The following is an 18,509-nucleotide window of genomic DNA, read 5'->3' as shown; positions in this document are numbered from 1 at the left end:
GGGACGTTGCCTTACGTACTGGCAGTAGCTGCTTTACGTTAAGCCGTACGTACTAAGCCCACCCACCATCAACATCCCATTCCATCTCATCCCGCTGCGTCCGCCATCGTAAGGTATTTCCCATTGCCTGCTGCCCCCTGCGCTACCGAATTCTTTCCCTTCTTCCCCTCATCTTCCAAACAATCCATCCCAAATCCAACCCATACATACCCCCGTCGCCTCGTCTTTTCTTGCGAGAGACGACAAAGGCAGAAGAGGCAGACCGTCCGTTCCGCTGCCCACCAACTGCGGTATCCTACCCTGCCCGAATTGCCTCCTCTTCCGCAGGAAAGAGAACGAGCGCAAATCCCTCGGAAGCTGCACACACAGGGCGTACACCGCACACACCGCACACCACTCACCGCGACCGCGTCGCAGGTGCTGTTCCCCCCGCCCGACATCATCCTTGCAGGGCCTGCTTCGAGTCCGCCAGTCGCAGCAGCCAATCTGCATCTCGCCTGCAGTGCAAGTGCTCGACACACGACTCCAGAGGCCAATTGCCCTGGCCACTGCACGCAGCTCAGTCCGGCAATCACAGCCCGTCGAGGTCGGGATACCGTCGCATCGACAACCTCGTCGTACCTTGCCTTACCGTGAGAAACCCTGTCTCTTTTGGCTTGCCTTGCCTTGAGTAGTGTGCGCTGGTGAGTACTCGGCCCCGCCTCTTCTTCTTCACACAGTCATCACCGTCGCTTCGGCTGGTCTTTTCTGGCCGCCCTGGTCTCGTCTGTACTTTATTCCTTTACAGAGTAACTCTACCTTACCTTACACTATCTTTCTCCACGCTGGCGAACAAGGGCAAATCAAACTGGATGTCATCGTCCTTCTACCGCCTCGCCTCGCCTCGCACGCCTCTCTCTCCCACACTTCAGTTCCCCAAAGCACATCGTCGTTGCCCCTCCACCCCTCATTGTTGTCGACATCTTCCCTGTCGCCAACACCTCACTCGTTGATTCACGTCCGTCCTCTGCACATCCACAGCATCTCCATTCCCCACCAGAACCTCCCCGAGACTTCTGCTGGTGCAGGTACATGTGGCGCTGCGCGCGGGGCTCCCATCCTCACTTTACTGAGGCAGTCAGAAGGCAAAACGTGAGACATCGAGCCAACACGGACGGAGCTTGACTGGTCCGGACTTGCCTGCTGCTGCTGTGCTGTTGTTGATGCTCTTGCTTCTTGCTTCTGCTGCCCAGCATCTTCCCCCCTGCGGTATCTTGTCCGACTGGACTGGCCTTTGCTCAAGTGGACTGAAGCCTTCGGATACCTTACTCACAATCTACTTCGCACACACGCGTTACTTTCCCCTCCCCCCTCTGATCTCTCTCTTCCCTCCTCCACGCACCGCCATCCGCACCGCACGCCATTCCTGACTTACCACTCAGAACCCTACTCTCCCGCAGAGCGAGACACTCTCACAACCAGTTGTACCTAGCAACTAGATTTTGCCTTCTCCGCCCAGCAAATCAACTCAACACTAAGCTTCTTGCTTTTTCTTCTCCCGCTCCCATTAGGAGGTCCGAGGGTGGAATGGAATAAGGCCCCCCCGGCTGTCATTGACTGATCTCATGCACGGCGCCTGACTCTGACTCTCTGATCACGTCGGTACGTCCTGCTCTTTTGCAAGTTTCTCATACCTTAGTACGATACGCCTCCCGCTTCCTTTTCTCTGGCTCGTCCCGCCTCGTTCTTCTCCTAGCGCCGTCCCCATCTCGTTGTACCTTGCCTTTCCAGACGGGACCATTTTCTTATGCCCATGCCTGTCTCCCATGTGTTGTGCTCGCACCGCTCAGCGTCCCATCCCATCACCGCACATTACATTATCACGGTCAACCCTGCATCCCTCCTCAAACCCCCATCATCCCTAACTGGCCCCTCGATGCCCGACACTCCTTGACCCGACCTTTACGTCTCCTCTTCCTATGGATACCCTCACTTGCTTTTTGCCAGCGCATAGAACCATCTCATGCACCTAATCTGGCCCTGTACCCCAGACACTCTTTTCTCCCTACTGTTCCTGAGCCAATCTTCTCTTACAAGCACAAGTTCAAACTTCAACACCTCCCGTCATCCTTTTTTTTATATACCCGGCATTCCACGCCTCTCTGCGGCAGGTGTGATAGCGGACTCCCTCTATCACTCGGCCCCTCCGTTCATGAATCTTCCAGCCCACAGCGTCTAACAATGCCGACAATGACAGACTCGGAGCGACCTCGGCGAACGGAAAACTGGATTCCAACATCCACCCGAGGCGGCGTCTACTACTGCCCCAGATACCTACTAGACCCCCCTTCTACACAACAACAACAACAACAACAATCCCGATTGCCGACGCCGCCTATCCGCGCTCGCCAAGTAAGACCGAGGTCAATACACATCACGTCCTGGCCTTCCGGCTTCGTACCCCACGAACTTCGACCTCAACCGGAGCGCCCCGCCAAGAGGAGGAAGCCTTCAAAACCAGTCTCGCCCACAACAACGGCACTGGGCAAGTCTTCGTTCAAGTTCAGCATCAAGCAATTTTTCTCCCTCTCCCAGAAGCAAGTCCCGAGTCGATCAACATCACGCGCATCAACCGCAAACACACTCTCGCGGCCGCCCAGTAGATCAGCAAGCATCCTCAATCGACTTTCGACTTACAGAGAGGTGGACTTGGTAGTTCCGGAGGAGGACACAATGGCACTACGCTCAGCTGCCATGGCCGAGGCCTTGCGGCCCCCTCTGATGAGTGCTGCATACAACACTCCCGGCCAACGAAGCAGCTTGATGTCGGTCCGCACTGCCAAGAGCAACGTCACGTCAATGGTCACCGAGATCCCTAAGCCGGTCGCACACGGAAGCGGTGTAAGCTGCTCCATTCTCATGGCTGAGCCCAACATTTTCCTTACTGGGTTCGAACACGACGGCCACCGCCACCACTCGCAGGGCGGGACTGCCCTGCTGCGCGGAAAGCTGCAATTGAAGGTGTCCAAGAACGTCAAGATCAAGGGTGTGAGCCTGAAGTTGGTGGGCAAGGCACGAACCGAGTGGCCTGAGGGAATTCCCCCATTGAAAGTCGACCTTTATGAGGAGGAATCATTACGAACCCAGGTTCTAACATTTTTCAATGCTGTGAACGATGGATGGGAAACCGAATATGGAAACCAATGTCAATACGTGCTGAAGAACAGCTCTTCGAATTCTTCTTCAACAAACCTTGCTCCCGGCGGATCGCCTCGCAACTCGATCTCCCCGTCGCTCCTCTCGATACCCCCCAACCGACAAGGTCTCACCGCGAAGGAACTGAAGCGCCTGTCTCTGCAGTCCAACCAGTCGCGCAGTTTCGGAAAGGGCGACAATCCCAATGGCAACCAAGCCAAGGGTTACAAGGTCTTCTACCCCGGTCTCTACGAGTACACCTTCGAGCTTCCAATCGATCACCACCAGCTTGAGACGACCAAGCTGCAATATGGCTCGGTGAAGTGGGAGTTGCAGGCGACCGTCGAGCGCGCCGGCGCGTTCAAGCCTAACCTGCACGGATCCAAGGAGGTTGCCATCGTGCGCGTGCCCGATCAACTCTCGCTCGAAATGACGGAGCCCATCTCCATCAGCAGGCAATGGGAAGATCAGCTTCACTACGACATCATCATATCCGGCAAATCATTCCCAATCGGCACCAAGATCCCGATCGCATTCAAGCTCACACCACTCGCAAAGGTCCAGGTGCATAAGCTCAAGGTCTTTGTCACCGAGTCAATTGAATACTGGACCAACGATCGCCGCGTTACCCGCAAAGATCCCGGCAGGAAGATTCTCCTCCTCGAAAAGACTGCCGGAAAGCCGCTAGACCCTGCATATGCGTCTTCGGATGTCCGCGTTCTGAACGGTGGTGAGCTGACGCCTCGCCAGCGCCGGGAGGCCCGGGAGGCTGCGAGCATGCGTCGCGCTGCCGAGGCGTCGCGTCATGGCGTGATGCCCGACCCCCTGCCGGAGCCTGTCGATAACATTCTGGGCGATTTGGATCTCGGGTTGGAGAGCTACTGGGGTTCTACTGAGATTGAGATGAATGTTCAATTGCCTACGTGCGACACGATGGCAAAGGACAAGACACTGCGCTTGCATCCCGACTGCAGTTGGAAGAATGTCAATGTGTACCACTGGATTAAGGTGAGCCCTAAAACTTTTACTGCTGTGGAAGGCAGCCACTAATTTGAATAGATCGTCATGCGAATCTCTCGCCTTGACCCCGAAGATCCCACCGGTACCAAGCGCCGCCACTTTGAGATCTCAATCGACTCACCCTTCACGGTCCTCAACTGCCGCGCAACGCAAGCCAACACCTCTCTCCCAGAGTACTCTGGTCCGGACAGCTGCCTCGCCCAGAGCCGTCAAACTTCGTGCGGATGCCCCGATGCCGTAACCATCGCCGGACCTCCCGAGGGCTCTCCCAACAACCTCTCAACCGGCGCCCTCACAATCACCGATGCGAACACCGAGCTCCCGGCACCACCTCAGGCCGCCCATCTCCCATCCTCACCAACACCTACGCCCGGAAGCGGAGGCCGCTCTTCACCACCGAACTCCAACACCGCCGTGGTGGATCCTTACGACAATCAAGCCCGTCCAATCCACCTGCTACGCGTGCCCTCATACAACCCACCGGCCTTTGACGCCGAGATCCCTCCTCCCCCGGTCGAGAACCTCACGGCGCAAACTCCTCCGCCTCAGTACGACGTCATCGTCGGCACACCAAGTGTAGATGGTTTGGCCGATTACTTCACCCGCCTGGCAGACTATGGCTACGACGAGCCCGAGGAGGATTCCGATTCAGACGAGGGTCCCGCGCGCATCTCGGAGCGCGGCGGCCGCGTCAACGTCGCTCACCCGCGCACCCCCGGCGGCAGGCGAGCGCCCAGTCGCAGCCTCGAGATCCAGCGCCCTCCGATGCAGCTCGACATGAATGCGCTGCCCACGCTTGTGCGGAACCAGCAACAACAACGACAACAACTCCAGTAAACACGTTTGATATAATACGTAGTAATTGACTAAAAAAAGAGGAGGAATACGTGGAATGCGGGCGAGGGGAAATGGGGGGTTTGGCTGTCTGGATTTGAAGCTTGCTTACGCATGATGATTACCATGGATTGAGGAACACAAAATCAACCACACAATCGCATTACCCTGGGTTAACGTCTATCGGTTTTGGTTGGCGCATTCACATACTGGATTCGGGTGGTTTCCCCCCCAGCTGTGGGGATTATTTGGATGCTCTACAGATTCAGAGCAATTCCGTTCTTTGGCGTTCTGTGTACTTCATCTACTTGGATATACCTGGACACTCATGTCCCGCTGTTTGAATATTGAAGAAACGAATTTGTATTCAATTGTATGATCTGATTTAGTGCTTGCTTGTGCTCTGCCTCGCTGGATCTATTACGATCGGCCACACTTAACATGAAGTCATAACATCGACCTAGACATCTCTCATTCTGTTGATGGACTACAGTAGCAGCCGAGGGCATTCCCAATCTCGGCCAAAGAACCAGCTTACGAAGCCCACCAGGCTCGTCTCCCACACAAGTTCGCCACGTCAAACCTTCCCCCGAACCATAGACGACGCCCCGGGCTGTCCCGACCTATCGGTTCAGGTCGAGGTGTTATGGGTGCTGATATCTGACACCGTGGAGGGCGAATAAGGGGGATGGGGTGGGCATGATTGAGTTCCTCCAGGGGGGTTGTATGCTGTGTTTTCGCAGGTAGTCACGGCAAGGTAGGGTAGGGAGTGAGGTACTCGGTGGGCGGCGACGGCGACAGAGAGAGAGTTGCTGCGTTAAAGGGGGAACAGGGCTGATTGGTTCGTGACGACAGAAGGCATGGAAAAGTTCTGTGGACGGGGCCTCCTTTTGCACGTGCGGTGGCTACGACCTCTCGCGGGCACGTGGGGAGGGAGTACGGGGTGAACCTTGTTTTGTTCTCTTTCCTCTGAGGGAGCGGTTGGTTGCACGGGGGAGTTTGCCTGGTTTGGGGTGTCATGCCGTGTGCTTTGATATGTTCTTCTCCCCTTCAAGTGTGGTTTCTACAGTTGATGGCATTATGAGCGGCATTGTGAAGGCGGGATGGGCGACGTATGCTTGGTGATTGAGGGTGGGCACATTGATGTGAGAAGTTAATGCTTGATGGCTGCTGCGATGAGAGCATCTGATGGCAATCTAGAACATCGGGCGGGTAATCGCTGCTGGTCGGGAGGCTCGCGAGCTGTAAATAGGACGCAGAAAATACACGAACGAATAGAATTGATGTTGGTGGCACGGATTAATGCATAGAGACAGTTGGGACGGCCAGGAAGTTGGAACGGTGGAGGAGAAGAGAGCAGTCTTCCGTGCGTATAGCTACTACGAAGAAGCACCAAGAGGCTGGTGTCAGGCTTCGAGAAAGCATGTTTGAAAGAGATTGATTCGGTACTGGGAAACATTTGAGAGCTGAGATTTGTGTGATTGTCGATGAGTGAGATGTCGTCATCCAGCGCGAGCTGCAAAACTCGCATGCGGGACATCCCTGAAGGGAGTGAGTGCTTTTAGGGAACGACGATAGTTTACGAGCGCTTGATCTTGGGGGTTTGACTTTTCCTTGCATTCTAGATTCGACGCGCACGGCTCTTGGACTGATGGCAGCGTCCTTGCATGTGGCGTCGTTGTTTCGTTGGACTTTCCATGTTGCCGTGGGATATCAAGCGCGGTGAAGGGATTGGTCGGTTTGGCTGATGTCTGCCAAAGTCTGAGGACTTGGGATCGTCGATCTTTTGCTGGTGCGGGATAGAGTTGGGCGGCGGGAGGCCGGCATTGTGGGTGAGAGAATCTCCGGGTGGTTTCTCCGTCGGGGGATGGGGGTTACATGCCGGATTGAGATGGGTTTGGAGTGTAGGTTGCGATGCTTGGAGGTGTTCTTGGCGTCGAGATTTTGGGGGTGGGTGAAGGTCTGGTGGCGGGCTTGAGATGTGGACGGACTGGGATGTGGTGAAGTTTGCGATGGGTTCGGAGACTGGCGTGGAGAGTCAGAACGGCTGACGCGAGCTGAGCATGTTTGGGGTACCAGAGAACCCCGGATTATCCGCGAGCTTGGGGGAAGATTCCTCGAAGGTTCGGCGTTTTCGTCTGATGTCTCGAAGCGTATCTATGTGACTTGGACATGGTGCTTACTCAGATCGTTGCCACTTGCTGGAGGTCCAAAGCGAGACGAGAGTAGCTAAAGATGAGAGCCTTCACGCTGGGATCTGGGGTATTCGAGCCTGTGTTCTCGTGGGTTAACCGTCAACTGCTCCTCGGATGGCGTGTCTTTGGAGGTTGTGTTCATGCTAGATGGAACCCTCTGCAAAGTCGTCAGAACCATGTTATTACAGTCACCGGGTCATGATAACTGTCTGAGACCTTGACGGGCAGACTTGGAGCGTAAAGGACGAGCACCTCACAGTTCCATCGAGATCGTGGTGCTTACTGCTCCCTCGAGCTAATCGGTCTTAGGGCTGGCATGAGACGCCAACGCACACGAATAAGTTTGGCAAAACAGACCGCTTGCATAATTTTGTGATGTTCCGGCCAGAGAATTACTAGCCATCCGGTTTAGTTAGCGAAATTGTTGATTTCAAAAACCGACCGGAAGAGAAAGGAAAGACTTACAAGAAGTGGCTCTTGATATTTCCAGCAAGAAGCGAAGTTTCGGTTGGTACGGCTGAGTCCGTTATGATAGCAGTCGCCAGGTATAACCTTAGCTACCAAGCCAAGAGACTTTGGATGGCCAAAGAAAGACACATAAGACACAATTGATGCCGGATATGGCTAAATACATTGCTAAGCACCGGCACGTCGCGTGATTTCTATGTAAGTGCAAGCTGGTGAATGTAGTCGGAGACTGTCTGCATGTCCAACTCACGATTAGAGGGTCTTCGTCAGCAGCCCAAACGAGTAGGACTATCTTGCCGTGTTCTTCTGTTGAAAGGCTCAGTACGTGCCAATTAATCTGCGTGGATTGCCCACTTGGTGAACTTAACATAATCTTGTGTAAAGTGGTCTGCTTCACGACTCCGATACATTACACATTCAGCAACCTGGTGGATGCTTAGCTATCAGCGTAAAGCATGGCAAACGTGGCGAGCGCGAAATGTATCACTTGTCATTTGTCGTCTGCTTTGAAGGCACATTAAATGACACCGGTTATGTTCTGGCCTGGCATCTCGAAGACCTCTGATGACGGCACAGAGCTGAGGTTTGGGGGCTAGCTCAGCAAGGCACACTTATTAATACGAGGCGAGGGAACTTTTGGTCTTGGCAATAATTCTATGTTACATTGTTCACAGAGGAAGTACCCGCGATGCTAGTCAAGCGGTGGATGCCTTACAACTTTTCTGAGAACCGACAATCCGCAGGACTGCTGGATGGTCTCACATTTTCCGAATTGAGGTAATGAAAGTATGCGTCTCGTGTGACGACAATCCTAGAGTTTAGGCACCTGTAGGCTATGAAAATATGACGCCGGTTTCATTTATCGTCAGTTTTCGTGCTAAGCCGCTTCCCTCCTCAGCCCTGGGGCTGTCTTTGTCTGTCTCTTGCCTATCACTTGGGGGTTTATCTGTTTCGTGAAGCTTGATAGGCCAGACAACTCTAGCTATTAGGATGCCGTCAGACTCCTTGTGGGTCGCGTCGGGCGGAAGATCGGCGCCCTGTCATCATGCTGACAGGTACCCGACCTGCAGCGGAGCTTAAGCTTAGAGACATGAAAAGCAATGCCAAGGCAAGAAGGATCGTGACGGCGTTTAATTGAGTGATAGACGTGGCTTGCGGACTGAAGTGTCAGGTGACAAGTTTCGAGGTCTTGTCTTGGCTGGGTTCCTCGTCCACAGATGAAGGATATAAAAGTCAGAGGTTGAATCTCGAGAACTAACATCTTCTCCATCCAAAGCACTCCCATCGCAATTAAAACAACAGAAGCCCTTCAAACTACTCAGTTTCCAACCCTAGCAAATTATCAAAATGCGTTTCACCATCACCGCTATCGCCTCCATCCTCGCCGCGGCCAGCGCCGTCTCCGGCCTCAGCGTCGAAGAGGCCCGCGAGATCCGTCCCCAGGTTGAGGAGTACCTCAACACCCTGAAGAGCAGAGACGTTGAGAAGCGCAACTTCTGCACTGACCACTGGAAGACTTGCGAGAACTGCTTCGAGAAGTACCCTTACTGTCACATGGATAACATCCCGAGCTCAATCAACTGGCAAGTAACCCTGTTAATGAGCACAACTGTGTGTTTCAATGCATTTATAAAAAAATGCTAATATCTACCGTTTAGTTTGGCTACCTGCAGCTCCTGCCCTGGAGACTGTTAAACATAAACGATGACATGCTGGAGCTTAACGATCTGCCATTGAATTCAGAACAGATCGAATAGGAGGAAGCAGGGAGGGCTGGATTGATCGGGTTTTTATTTCAGAGTCTGTCGCTACATTATTTTTCACAATTTACTAGTTGGCCAACAAGAGACTACGCCCCGCAACTCATATGTTGTCATGTGAATGTGAACCTCCAACTGAAAACATCCAGCAAGTTGACGGAGACGTGTTTTTGCAAAACGACCATGACCGAATCGGAAAGCATCCAAGCCGCTTGGCTACCAGGAACCTTTGCACGCTAATCATTTAGGAACGCCGATTAAATTATTCGGCTAAGTGAGGAAGACCCAACCATGTCCTCCATTGCAATGTGTGTTGAAAACGCCCTGCAGCGTTGTCAAGGCCCCGCCCCCGCATCATTTGACCAACCAGATGCTTGCACCAAGATGTTGTCATAGTTGGCCTGGACTGAACGAAGGGCGCATTTGTGACCGCAACTGAGATTGGCGTATCAAGGTTGATAACGCCCCCTCTTCTACATGCAATCATCTCAGTGTGATATCTAGCGCAACACTCCAATCAGCCTTTTACGAGTGCTGTAAATTCCGCCTGTATGCTCTCCAAGACCGGACAGAGTGGGGTATCGAACTGCGACCTTTTTGACTCAATTAATGTATTGAGTCATTGAGGCGCGCTAAGCTTCGCTCTTATCAAACCGTTACCACTATTTAACTCACAAGCCACTTCATCAGACCATCTTGTCAACCCCGCAACTTCCCCTCAACCACAACACCGACAACATGGACCACGGCCTCTCAACCCGTGGCAGCGAAGCGGCCAGGCCAGACGATGGCATGCTTCTTTGGACCATCGTCCAGAACCTCTGGGACCCAACAACGAATCCGACAGGATACATCAGTCTCGGTATTGCCGAGAACTCACTCATGCACGAAAGACTATCGGAGCACATCCACAAGAACCTCGCGGTTCCGACGCACTCTTTCACATACGGTGATGGCATGACGGGATCCAAGCGATTGAAGGCATCTCTCGCACGCTTTCTTACGGGCCACCTCAAGCCTGTCACGGCCATCCAGCCGGAACATGTCTCTGTGACCAACGGCTGCAGTTCGGCAATCGAACATTTAGTTTGGGCGTTTGGAAACCCTGGGGACGGGTTTCTGCTTGGACAGCCCCACTATGGCGCGTTCGTTCCGGACGTGGAGTATCGGACGGGCTGCGAGCTTGTCCCGGTCCCTTTCCAAGATATTGACCCTCTTGGGGCCGGTGCCGCGCAAAAGTACGAGGACGCTTTGCTGGCTTCCCGGGCCAAGGGTGTCAAGATTGCCGCGTTGATCCTGTGTCACCCGCACAACCCACTCGGAAGGTGCTACCCACGGGATGTTATTCTGGATCTGATGCGGTTGTGCCAGAAGTACGACATGCACCTCATCAGTGACGAGATCTATGCGCTTTCCGTTTGGAATAATGACATCGACACTCAACCTCCTCCAGTGGCGTTCGAGTCTTCCTTGTCGATCGACACGACTGGAGTCATGGACGCACACAGACTTCACGTTCTCTGGGGCATGTCTAAAGATTTTGGTGCTAACGGCATCAGGCTCGGAGCCATCATATCTCAGCACAACCCCTCTTTCCACAGATCTTTGACACCGGTCGGCATTTATAGTTCCCCGTCCTCGATCTCGGATCATATTACTGCGAACATCCTTGACGATAGCGAGTGGGTCGACGGCTACATTGCGGAGAACCAGAAGAAGCTTCAAGAGCACTACGAACTAGTTGTGGCCTGGGCGAAGCAGAACGGGATTACGTATGCGCAGGGAGCAAATGCGGCGTTCTTTTTGTGGATAGATTTGGGAAAGACTTATCTCGAGCGACATCCAGAGAGAACGGTTGACGATCTTAGCGGAGAGGTAATGCGCGCGTTATTGAGTAAGAAGGTGTTCATTGCTTCCGGGAAGCAGTTTGGTTCTGAGAGACCTGGTTGGTTCAGGATCGTCTTTTCCAATAAGAAGGATCTGTTGCTCGAGGGTCTGAAGCGCATTGTCGAAGCGATTGAAACGTAAACGCAGATACCAAATTATAGAAAGAAGAGATGCACATGACTCCCAGGGAACGAATCCCCTTAACATCCGATTCCATCGATGATGTCATCTACAATTGAGTCGGATAGAAGTTGCGACCGCTAGGGAATTCTGCAATACTAGGACGGCACAACTCGAAACTCCGAGCTCACGCACTGAGTTGCCTCGCGTTTGCCTCAGTAGCGTCGGACTTTAATCGATCCCGTAACTGACCTAGACTGATGAAAGGTATCTGTAGCGGACTTACCGGGTGGCTGGAGATAGTAAAGCTGCGCCCTACCATCCAATAAGGCGTTGCAGCAGGGGTTGCCCAGGCCCCAAAACTGCCAACTGAGTCAGGTTATGATAGTGTCCGGCGGGATGATCGACGACTACGTGCGGAGTTCGCATCTTTGGAAACTTTAGATCCCAAATTCGCTGTCATGTCATCTACAAGTAAAGTTTCTTTAGATTAAACCACCTGTTAGACTTATGCAGTCTCGCTTTCGCCCCTCAGTTGGTCACTTGGTATGCTCTTTTACGCGGACGTACAGCCTATGGACAACAGTCATAGTCGTTGATAGTCGTAACGATTCCGTGCGGAAACACCGGAAACCTTACTAGGACCTTTGTTTTGCGGATACGAAACCGAGAAAGTATTCGCATCATTGTATGGTTCGCTGATCTATAGTCTGGTGTTGTACTTCTGTAACGCCGAAGTGGTATAAATAATGAAGTTGATTCTGCCATCCCACCGGCTTCGGTTTTGACCACACAGTTATACGCTTCCACAAGAGTCACTTACACATCACAATGAACGCCAAGGCCCTTCTCGCTCTCCTGTTCGCCTCTGCGGCGATGGCCACTCCGTTGGAATCGACCAACAACGGTCTTCTGGGCCGCGAGCCTCTTCCTCAAGGAAACTGCTGCTCTTACATTCCCGGAACATGCAATTGCGGCTGCGTAAGTGCCCTTAACTCTGATTCGTGATAAGAACATTTGGACTGACATGGTTTGTGATTGTAGTGCTCGGGTGTAAGTCAACTACTGCCTCCTTGTCTACGGAGTTTAGAACTAGTGCGAGTTGAACTGCCTATAATACTAACATGAACTAGGGACCCTGCGCTACCGACAGTGACCCCAATGCTACGTGCCCGTAAAGGGTGTTGTCATCACAGAACCAGCCGCTTGGTATCGCGGAGAATTTCTAGACAATTGAAGGAAACGGAGCAACTTCTTTTTTCTCAGCTGTGTATCTACAACCAGATAAACAAGTAACTTCCTCTAACGACTTCTGCGCGCCACATCAACGTCGAACTTCTTCAGCTTAGCAGCATTATCGCATTGACAACATGAATGTCTTTCTGAGAAAGAATGGATCGTTCAAATTCATGTCTCTTTAGCACGTCCGAGGAACGTGCGCGCTTTGAGAGGCGGAAGAAATACTGGGTAGACTTAGTCGAACTCCTTTCCTGCTGATTATTCAATTGAGCCAGCAAAAGTAGCTGCATCTTACGACCTTGGAACTCCGAGGCCGCTACAAGCTTGGTTTCGTGGCCCGCGTCTGAAGATATCCAGAGGACAGCAAAGACAATCTCCTTTGGAACTGGCCCTTAGTTGTGTAGCGGTTCCGATCTTATGCTACTTCATGCAACGTTCTCATAGGTTTACTGAAAAAACATAATTTGCCAAAGACCGTATCCAAAAGCAGATGATTCACCTTGTAGCTATGCCCGAGATCGGCCAGTACCGACACGGGCCACTTCGGCCCCTGACTCAGGCTGTGGTTCCACTCCCCCGGATTCGGCACCGGAAACTGCATGCGGGTCGCGCGGGAGCCGTAATCCGTGATCCGAATCGCGGTCATTGAGAGATGCACCTCCTTAAAGCCAAGACTCTCCCCAGCCTCAAGTTCTGAGCTTTCCACAACTGTTGGATGAAGTAGCGACAACCAGAAGTCAAGATACCAAACTCATATTTGCATTGATGAGATGTTCAGACATCGAGCGTTCTTGCTCTGTGTACCTTCACAAGTATTTACTCTAGAATTGCGGCGTACCGGAAAAGAGAGAGATCTTGATAATTCCGTGGTCATATGAGTATTGCTTATTCCACCTCAATTGTTGTCATTGAAATCAGAACCAAGGCCGTGACGTCTAAAGTCCAGGGGGACTCTTCACTGAATCAGCCACGGGGTCTGGGTATTTTATCCCTTTGAGGCAAGGTCAAATTTCGGGATCAACGCAAGGATGCTTCTGCGGCCCCCATCTTCCCACGGCACCTTAAAGCATCCGAACTATGAGTGAAAATCCTTGCATACCCGCGCGGCACGCAAGTCTTTCTCCTGTTTGACTTGCAGGCTGGCTCCCATCACCTATGTAAGAATTCGCCTCAGCAAGGACATCCATCTCCAACTAGCCTGCCTAGTACGGGGCTAAAGGCATGTGCCGTGGTGTGGACGGGGCAAAGCGGAGGTTGTGGATCTTATTCACGGCCCGAGTCTGGATGCAAGAACCTCTTTAGGAATGTCGTTCGATTCAACCTACTATGCGTGCCGGAAATATAGCATGATAAATATTTTACGTCAATGGAAACAACACAAATTTGTAAGCCTCGGAATAAGGCTCAGAAATGGCTGCTCGGGCTCGCTCGGAATGAAGGACTTGGCTCAAATTTGTACGGGATTGGCCGAGTTAGCATGCCTGTTGATGCTAAACCAACAATTTTCCGATTGATCCCTTGTCAGCTACACCATAGCTGAAATTGGGACGCCCAGTGGACCGCCACGTTCATCTGATTACAGCTCCCATCGCTCTCCCCGCGCCAAGAATACGACACTGGGGAGGTCGAGCGGTTGCCCAGTCCCGCTCTCCCACCGGAGCCCACATCGCAAGAGTTCCCTGCCAATTCTGTCAACTAGACCTAACATACGGATACTAGGTAAGACATGAATCGACCTCAGTGGGGTCTTTCCAGCTGGCAAGTCATCGCGAGGTATGGTGTGATCGCAGGTTCCTCCTATCCCTGACACAAAAATTAGCTTTTATATAAGTTCCATCTCCCCCCTCCCAATGCTCTTCTATTGTGACCTTGTTGTAGACAAGGCAGTCGTCACTCTTTACACTCACTTATCAACCAACTGAAGATCCAGCCAACATGGTTCTGCCCACGCTCTTTATCTCGGCTGCCCTAGCCACATCCGTAGCCGCCTATGACAACCTTCTCAACTTCAACGGGGCTCCTGAAATCGAAACGCGCTCAATTGATGACATCCACAAGGCTGCGCTCGCGGAAGGAGGCGTCGTTACTCTCTGGCATGGAGGTGATGAGAAGAACCAGCAAGATGCTCTCAAGGAGGCTTTCGAGAAGCGCTTCCCCGGCATGACCCTCAACTTGACCGTCGACGTTTCCAAGTACATCGACGGAAACATTGATCGTCAGCTGTCTCAAGGCAATGTCTACGTCGACAGCGTGATTCTTCAGGTATGGCGAATTGATCTCATCTCTCATCTCAGCTGCTGATCATTCTGTGTAGACCCTCCAAGATTATCCCAGATGGGACGAGGAGGGGGCTCTCTTGCGCTACAAGCCTCTCAACTACGACAAGATCCATCCCGGGTTCCGCGATGTCTTCGGTGCTTGGTACGCTGTTGTCGTCTTCGGCTGGACCAACATTTGGAATGCCGACAAGGTTTCTGATGGCCCCGTCGACTACCTCGACTTCTTGAAGCCCGAATACAAGGACAAGCTGGTGTTCACCTACCCCAACGACGATGATGCAGTTCTCTACGCGTTTGACTTGGCGTGAGTTCAGGCCCGTTCATGTCATTGCCCGACGATACTGACAGTGAGATAGGATGCAGCAATACGGCTACAGCTGGTTCGAGAACCTGCTCGCCCAGAACCCTCGTTGGGTGCGCGGCACTGCTACTCCCACCACCGTGATGGGCCAGGCCAACAACTCTTACGCGGTGACCTTCACTGGCAGTGTCGGCATGATCCCCTCCGCCCCTTTCAACATCTCCATTCCCAAGGAAGGCTTCTTCGTCACGTGGGGTCAGCGTGGTGCTATCCTTAAGGATGGCCCTCACAAGGAGGGTGCCAAGCTTCTGCACAACTTCCTGCTCAGCGATGAGTACCAGAACCCCAACGTCACCGGTTCCTGGAGCGTTCGCCGAGACATCCCTGCCCCTACCGGCTGGCCTGATCTGATGGAGATCAACTCGACCAACCCTATCGACTTTGAGCGTTTCATGGTCAACCGTGAGCGTGTTGAGAGGTTGAAGATCTTCTTTGAGGACAAGATTGGCACTGCTCAGGGACTTAGCCCTCTGATTGATGATTTTTAGATACCTGTACTGTTTGGGTAGCAAATACATCAGGTAGAAAACTTCTACGCCTAAAATGCCTTCTTTTCAGTCCCTTTTTCGCATGTATGCTCCCGGGACAGGTTGGAACAGGGTCCAATTCTGTTGAGAGTACCTCGCTCATCTTGTGCAATACCTGCTTTCATGCCCTGGAAGGGTTGCCTGATCTTTGTCAAACATGGCTCTCTTGGCAGCATTGGCAAACCAGTTTCTCGGGTCGAATATCAGATCATCTGTTCGCCCTGGATGTGACCAGACTTCAGTGTGGTTGGAAAGACCCACCACCGCCCGAGCACTTAGAAGCCACGTCATGCACGTAATTTTAAGGTAACCATGTGATAACTCAAAAACAAGCATAAAACAAGGTTTACCAGGTTCGCGGATTAAGCTCTTGTATTCAATCAGATTTCAATTTCTAAAGTCGTCCTTTCGTATTGGTTTTCAAATTACCATGCACGTGGACTCTACGCAAATCTACGCAAAGATCTATTATTGACACCTTGGTACGGTCGCGACTATCCTCCACGGCAAAAGGGAAAAAAGACTCGCAAAGCCAGCCAAACGAAGTCTGCGTTCTGGGCTCTGCCTCCTACTCGTCTGAGAGAAGCCTTTGCTCACATAGCAGCAACATGTCGGCAAGTCTGGTTAACCCGGACATTCGCATCTCTAATCACGCCGATGTCAAGACCTTCATCGCCATCCGGACTATTGTCGACATCTCGATGCCGTGTCTAGCTTCCAAGAAGGCGTATCGCAGATGGTGAGAGCCAGCTAGTCGAGAGGGGGAAGTGACCTTCGCCTTGGCAAGACACTCCAATATTGCGTTCGGAAGGCAAAATTCCATGTGCTGACATATCCACAATTGGGATTTGTTGAGTTCATCACTGCAGGGACAACGTTTCGCGAGGCTTTCTGTGCCTCGGCACGAAAGCGGAATGGGATTTCGGGCTGGGCGCCGAACAACATGACGCCATGGTGTATGGACCCAGGACCAGATTCTCCGCAAGGAACGGTAATGTCGAAAACATAACCTTAATGAGCCTCACAAGGATAATTGCCGGAAGACCAGACTGCGATCGACACTGATTAATATGAACCGAGCGACCGGGCCGATCTCATTTTCGTCTCTTCGTTCGGACCGGGAAAAGGGTTGCGGGCACGCTGCCTTCTGCAAACGTTGCGACACGTTTATTGAGATGCCATAAACATAGTGAATGCATTGTTTAGATGGTAGGCTTTAGAGAGCCTCAACGTTGGTGGCTGGCGGAGAGACAGCCTATCTTGGGTTCTCGTTCTTGAAGCAGAGTTTGCCAATGGGTGAAATGTGTAGAACGTCATGGTGAGGTCGCAATAAGACTTCCAAATAAGGTGTCATCGTTATTTTGGCCACCCGGTCAAAGATACTGAAAACATGCGCCGATCCCTCGAAGAACATGTCTCAGGGTCCAAAAGAGGAAACTGCGAAATGTTCCAGAGCTTGGGAAATAACTCGGAGGCGGGCTCGGAAACTGTCGATCTCCCCCTTTCCATAACGTGCCCACGAGACAAAATTGCAGGTTGCCTGTCGATTGATGCTTGGCTTCAGAAGCCGGCATTTGAGGATGGAAACGTAGCATTCATATTTGAGTCACGGATCGAGTAACAAAATTCGCACCAGCCAATGCCCAGTAGACATGTCTGGCAAACCATGAAGATTTCATTTCTGGGGGGTCTGAATAAGGCAAGAAACGCCTTTCCATTCGGGTAAGGATTTCGCAATGTGTGATAAACGTGAAGAAGGATTATTGAGATTAGATTGAAATACAGAAGTGCCTTGAGTATTACGTGAATCATTCTGCAAGAACACTATATGTTACTCTGAATACATCAAATTAGAGCAACAAGTAGTTTCAATATTTCTATCAAGACTTCCAAACTTCCAAAATTGTGAAGCCTGGAACCGATTCGCAGCATTCAAGATTCGGGCCGTGAAGCGCGGCCCTGCGGTCTGGAATGTGGTTTCCACAGCAGTTGAGTCAGCTCAATCAATCACTCCACACAACACTGACTGTAAACTACACTCCCGTCATACGGCCGCAAACGTTGTCTCGGAGAGTGCCATTTACGGAATCTGCCACCAAAACTTGGTCAGATCGCCGGCGTCCCGCTACAAGATAGGCTCCCCTTCACAGATCGAAGGCGGCTAGGGCTCCCCGCTGTCGATGAATGCGGCCCGCTGAGGAGGCATCCGCTGACATATTTCCCGCCAGCCTAGTTCTCCCGCCAAGCTTAGTCTAAGCTCAATCTGGATGATTACACCATTGCCTGGTTCCCAGCTCTAATAACGTCTAGATTGAGTCAGCCTGGGTCGAGCCGCCAGAAGGGTTGTTCCCGTTGGATGTGGGGATGTGGCTTCAAGTAGCCTGCTCATTCGTTAGCACAGCAGCTAGTCACAGACATCACCTCGGGAAGCTCCTGTAGACCCTGAGACATCATTGGTCAAAGGTGCTTTGGTATTTCCTCATTCGGCCGTGACGAGAAAGAACACAGCACAGCTCGTCCGTTCCCAGCATTCTTGCTAGGTGATGAGGGCTGCCGGACGGAGGTGAGGAAACCCGATCCGATGAGTGAGAGATGTGAAGACGCCTTACCCGCCAATGTTCCTTGTCAAATTTCTGCCGCACAAA

The 18,509-nt window shown here is 52.2% G+C and overlaps 5 protein-coding genes across 5 annotated transcripts; all 5 read left to right on the top strand.

Annotated features, from left to right (window-relative positions):
- Positions 1-2,229: 2,229 nt before the first annotated feature.
- Positions 2,230-5,031, top strand: ALY1 (Arrestin-related trafficking adapter 6; the record flags this gene model as incomplete). The annotated part of the gene is made up of 2 exons (XM_032029037.2): positions 2,230-4,182; positions 4,234-5,031. 2 exons carry the CDS (start codon positions 2,230-2,232, stop codon positions 5,029-5,031), a joined length of 2,751 nt encoding a protein of 916 aa, XP_031891509.2.
- A 4,007-nt stretch (positions 5,032-9,038) lies between these two features.
- Positions 9,039-9,448, top strand: CGGC5_v002004 (uncharacterized protein; the record flags this gene model as incomplete). Its single annotated transcript, XM_032029036.1, has 2 exons — positions 9,039-9,278; positions 9,350-9,448. The coding sequence occupies 2 exons, from the start codon at positions 9,039-9,041 to the stop codon at positions 9,446-9,448; spliced, it is 339 nt and encodes a 112-aa protein (XP_031891510.1).
- Positions 9,449-10,189: 741 nt separating this feature from the next.
- On the top strand, positions 10,190-11,479 carry ACCSL-1 (putative inactive 1-aminocyclopropane-1-carboxylate synthase-like protein 2; the record flags this gene model as incomplete). Its single annotated transcript, XM_032029035.1, has 1 exon — positions 10,190-11,479. One exon carries the CDS (start codon positions 10,190-10,192, stop codon positions 11,477-11,479), a length of 1,290 nt encoding a protein of 429 aa, XP_031891505.1.
- Positions 11,480-12,289: 810 nt separating this feature from the next.
- CGGC5_v002002 (uncharacterized protein) lies at positions 12,290-12,636 on the top strand (the record flags this gene model as incomplete). Its single annotated transcript, XM_032029034.1, has 3 exons — positions 12,290-12,439; positions 12,503-12,511; positions 12,592-12,636. The coding sequence occupies 3 exons, from the start codon at positions 12,290-12,292 to the stop codon at positions 12,634-12,636; spliced, it is 204 nt and encodes a 67-aa protein (XP_031891506.1).
- Positions 12,637-14,632: 1,996 nt separating this feature from the next.
- Positions 14,633-15,825, top strand: CGGC5_v002001 (uncharacterized protein; the record flags this gene model as incomplete). Its single annotated transcript, XM_032029033.1, has 3 exons — positions 14,633-14,959; positions 15,012-15,280; positions 15,333-15,825. 3 exons carry the CDS (start codon positions 14,633-14,635, stop codon positions 15,823-15,825), a joined length of 1,089 nt encoding a protein of 362 aa, XP_031891507.1.
- Positions 15,826-18,509: the final 2,684 nt, after the last annotated feature.

This window comes from Colletotrichum fructicola (assembly GCF_000319635.2).
Source record: "Colletotrichum fructicola Nara gc5 chromosome Unknown KSG_Nara_v1_contig01, whole genome shotgun sequence".
NCBI classification, from domain to species: Eukaryota; Fungi; Ascomycota; class Sordariomycetes; order Glomerellales; family Glomerellaceae; genus Colletotrichum; species Colletotrichum fructicola.
The sequence above is the reverse complement of the archived record's forward strand: the minus strand, read 5'-3'. Positions and strand labels throughout refer to the sequence as shown.